The sequence below is a fragment of the Hakea prostrata genome, chromosome 5 (genome assembly GCF_041222555.1).
Source record: "Hakea prostrata isolate BN-2017 chromosome 5, UWA_Hpros_2, whole genome shotgun sequence".
Taxonomy (NCBI): Eukaryota; Viridiplantae; Streptophyta; class Magnoliopsida; order Proteales; family Proteaceae; genus Hakea; species Hakea prostrata.
In genome coordinates, this window is record NC_142604.1 from 4,694,530 (window position 1) to 4,699,428 (window position 4,899).

General features: G+C 37.2%; 1 protein-coding gene across 1 annotated transcript; it reads left to right on the plus strand.

The window, feature by feature from the left end:
* Nucleotides 1-3,959: 3,959 nt before the first annotated feature.
* Nucleotides 3,960-4,893, plus strand: LOC149014558 (histone H1-like). The gene is made up of 2 exons (XM_089156125.1): nt 3,960-4,200; nt 4,287-4,893. Exons 1-2 carry the CDS (start codon nt 4,006-4,008, stop codon nt 4,743-4,745), a joined length of 654 nt encoding a protein of 217 aa, XP_089012251.1. The 5' UTR covers nt 3,960-4,005; the 3' UTR covers nt 4,746-4,893.
* Nucleotides 4,894-4,899: the final 6 nt, after the last annotated feature.

Here is a 4,899-nt window from a genome sequence, read left to right on the forward strand (position 1 = left end):
GTCACGAATTGTGGGGTTGGAAAGCATTGAACTATTGCTAATACACCAAATCAGATGGCTCTCCCGACCATGTATATAGATATGGATTTGAAGGTCCATTTCCTGAGGTCCCATTCCCACCACAAGTGAGGGATCATTATATTGAACACCAATTTGCCAACCATGTCACAAAAGACAGTACCAAATAAGTGCCTTGAGAACCAATCCCAAATCTTTGGAAAACCCAAACGAGCATCTAAAATATGCTAAATGGAGACAATGGCTTTCTCCCACAATGAGCAAAAGAAGGTGTAAGAGAATAAGAGGTGGTCTATGTCTTAAGGGCCATTATAGCATAGGATGCAATTTGGTTTCACATTTAAGTGTCGGTGAATGGTGAAGGATTAGGTTTGGAGACATGTTAAATGCTCTTTCGGTATTGAAGGCGTGGCAGGGAATGTGACATTTGAATCAAACCCGGGAAGGCTAAGCAATTGGAGGGGGGGAGAGGGAGGTGAATGAAATTCCATGCGAACGAGGTGGAGAAGGTGCCAGAGGGGGAGGGGAGCCAATTGACAATCATGGGGGAGGGAGAGAATTTATTTTTTTTTGGGGGCGGGGGATATTAAACCATATTTGAGTGATACTCAAAAGGAAATGAAGAGGGGACCAAGAATTGCAAAGATGAAATCCGATAAGAGGTTGTTTTTGGGGATTCTCGAGGCACAGAGCTAACGAGGTCCCTAGAGGTTGTAAATAATCCCCAAGGGGTGCCAATGGACTGGCTATAAAAGTGTAAATGATATACTAGCAATGAGAGTGGTTAAGGCAAGAAGGAAGGGCAAGGGGCCTGAGAAGGAGCAACTTCCTCTAGACCCAAGAAGGGTTTGGAGGAAGAGATATAGTCCAGGTGGAGTCATTGTGGAGACGATACAAGTAGACCCAATTGACATAGGTAGAATAATGCTTGGGAGAGATTTTTCAGATGAGCTTTAAAAGCAAGTTATTACAATTGTAGTCACACATCTTATAAAATTCAATATCACTTTTAGAGTTAGGTTGAGGACCAACTAATTGGATGGAGGAAAATGGGTGAGCTTTGACCTTTCCAAATAATAGCATAAAGCAGGGATTCCATGGCACAAATTATAGCTTCAGAGACGGAGAATATGCTAACTAAATAGAGGCACGAGGACTAGAGGACCGGTTTGATTTAGGAGAGATTTGCCTTGAGGAGTGGTGGTGATTAGTGATGCGACTCAAGATGAGGGGGAGACCAAAATAGGAGATTTTTTTTTTCTTTTTGGTTGCCAACCCTGATTTCCAAGGCTTTGCCCTGACTAATCCGGTGTTTGACCGGGGTCACACACATGGCGGTGGTAGGTGAGTCTCTCAGTGGGAATTTTTTACATCCACAACGTTTCGATACCGGAACCTTGCTTAAGCGTACCAAGCTACTTGCCACTTAGACCAACCCCCGTTGGTTGGATAAACTTTTTTAAAAGTAGAAGAAAACTCTACCACACAACGAGAAACTAAGTTTGTATGATCAGGATAATATCAAACTATTAATAGAATAAATCAATACGTTTAAATTAACAAAAAGTTATTTACAGCAATTCCATTAAGATATAATATACAAGTTTCCACATTAATATATCCAAATTAATTTTCTACGACAATTTTTTTTCTTTCTTTCTACGACAATTATAACAAAGGGAAGTGAACTATGAATCCTATTAATAAATATACGGGTATTGAACTATGTTACATAAATTAGATTAATAGTCTAAGTATTCCCCTCTGGGATTGAAGTATCCTAATGTTTCTTTAATAATATTTTTCAAAGATCAAGGTTGATGGACATCAATGATATCCAACATAAGAAATCGTGTTTATTCCCACTCAAATCATATAAGGTATCTAGTACATAAGTTTTAGAACATTATGTAGAAAAAAATAAAATAAAATAAATAAGAGGAGATACAAATATTAATCAATTTATATATATAAGATTTATTAGAAGATTACTTAGAGGTATGTGCAAATTAGGTCGAACATCTTAGACTTTTGTTTTTTTTTGGGGGGGTAGGGTGGGGGGACAAGGGTTGTTTGACTTTGGTTACTTGAGTTATGAGATTTCAAATATCTAGAAATTTCAAATCTATGAAGTCATGATTCATAAAATTAACTGTTACCTGGATTTGTGGAATGAAAATCCTAGAGAGTTCTTAGTCATTGTTTGAAAGCCAAAGTTCAGATAGTTTTGTTGAAATATTTAGCTCTTTTATAATTGTAGAGATTTCACCTTGTACCGATAAATCTACACATTCACGTTTTTTGTGTAAAAGATGAATCTCTAGATTTCATGAATCTAATAATTTTTACAACCAAACAAGTATAAATCTCGCATTCATGAATCCAAAGATTTCACAATCTCTAGATTCATGTAACCAAACAAGCCCCAAATTAATTCTGGAGGTTGGACAACTAGAACCAACAAGAAAGCAGGTGGTTAAGACTACCATCAAAATCTTGAAATGTTAAAACATTATACTGCCTTTTGCCAGATAATCAGCATTCGCATTTTCAATTATAGGAATATATACAAAACAAACATAAGAAAATGGAGGAAGGAAAGCACAGATCTCGACCACTAATGTTTTACTTGCTCAATCAAGTGATAGTGACTGCCCTTGAAGGGCCAAAACAACTAAATGGCAATATGAATATAGCTAAATGTTTAAAAAGTTTAAAAACTCTGCTACTACTAAAGATTCTCTAATAGCTTCCAATTCTCATGGCTGAAACTGTTGAAAATATGTTTAAAATTTTATGTATATTATTTTTTACTTAAATATATGTTTTAATCATATCTTTTATCTTATGATTTTTATAAGGAAACTTTAGTCCACATCGGGTAGAAAGGAGTTGATTATCTCGTTTATATATATAGTAAGGACTTATGTAATATATCTTTTAGACTAATGATCAAACTCTATGCGTAGCCTTAATATTTAATTAATATTAATATTAATAATTCTATATGACTTGGGACTTGAGACGTGGGTCATATGCCTTGATCCAGAAGACCCATTTTATCATGAGCCCTAATCCTAAAAGCCCACTGCTAGGTGAAAGTGTGAACTGAATATAAATTATCACAAAATGAAGTGACCTTACTTTTTCACCCACAGCCTTTGGGGTTCTATAAGAATTCATTTTTTTTTTGTTATTTTATTAAACAATAAACATAACCTAATTACACCTTAAATAAACTTTTATGAGGTACAACCTTAAATGTTTGGGCTGACTTATCTTTGGGTGAAAGACACATTTAGTACTAATATTGTACAATTCGGAGTGTCTAGATACCTTAAAGAAAGTTCATTGGGTACGTTTCAGTAACAAAATATCGTTATTATGGGTGGACACATCCAGCGGCTCCAAGAAGTCATGGGTACGTTTCAACTGTCAAATCGTATGACTACAATCTTTCTGTTTATTCTACATGTTCTCAACAAAAACACCCGTGTAAGTTCTTGATTTTGTTGCAACAAATCTCCCCAAACTATAGGCATTTAAAGTCATAATTATGTATCTAGAATCATTGAAATCTGCCCTTCAACCTAGAGAAATTAACATTTGGAGAACCAAATTAGGATCAGAGAAACAATGGCACAAATCGATTGAGAAAACACAACCCTCAATAGAACATGGAGATGATGTTCAGACTTTCCTATTGGATTTAAAGAGAGTAGGAAAACAAGCATATCCATCAAATCTGACACCAGAGCTTTAATAAATAACGGCAAGATAACATTCCACGTGGACGGCTAGTGTATTCTCTCACCAAAAGCTGACGATCCGTGTGCGCCTAAATTATCCAATCAGAATTCGAATTCTCATTCTGCACTAATCCAGGGCCCTCGTATAAATAGCCACAATTATAGCATTCGTGTTCATCGTGAGAAGTAAAAAGACTTCGCGTTTTAGTCTCTTTGTTAGCGTCGTAATCTCCAGATAATGATGGCTTCTGAAGGTGAAAAGCTAGACATAGCGACGGTGCCGGCTCCGGCACCGGCGCCGCTGGATTCAGCGGCAGAGGAACAACCGGAGAAAGTTGAGAAGCCGGTTAAGGAGAAGAAAGCAAAGGTTCAGAAAGAGAAGAAACCTCGATCGACCAAGGCTTCTCAGCCTGCTCATCCTCCTTATTTCCAGGTAACAAATAATTACGGATCTTAAAGAATATTATGATTCTTCGTAGAATTCGATCGATTTTGACGGTTTATGCTTGGTTTTTGTAGATGATTAAGGAAGCGTTAACATCACTGCAAGAAAAAAGTGGTTCGAGTCCATACGCCATAGCGAAGTACATGGAGGAGAAGCACAAGGACGTCTTACCTGCAAATTTCAGGAAAATTTTGGCTCTTCAATTGAAGAACTGTGTGATCAAGGGAAAGCTCATCAAGATCAAGGCGTCTTTCAAGCTTTCAGAATCCGGAAAGAAGGAAAAGGTGGTGAAAGGTGTGAAGTCCGTTGCAGAGAAGAAATCTAAGGTTGCTAAACCTAAGTCAGGTGTTGCTGCTCCTAAAAGTTCTAAAACAGTGAAGAAAACTGTGAATCCTAAGAAGAAAGAGGCAGCGAAGCCTGCGAAGAAGGTTGCTCCAAAGAAGACGAAAAGATCAGCTACAGCAAAACCGAAACTGCCGAAGTCGATAAAATCGCCCGTTGCAAAGAAAGCTAAGAAGGCAACGGCTGCTTGATGTAAATGAGGGAATGAATTAATCCTGTTCAACTGACTAATCTTAGATGGTTTGTATATATGCTGGACAGATAGGTTTCTAGTTTTAGTTTTGTTTCTCCTTGGGGAAGTTTAGTTTATGGAAATGTCCGAATGATGTGGTTAAGAGGTTATGA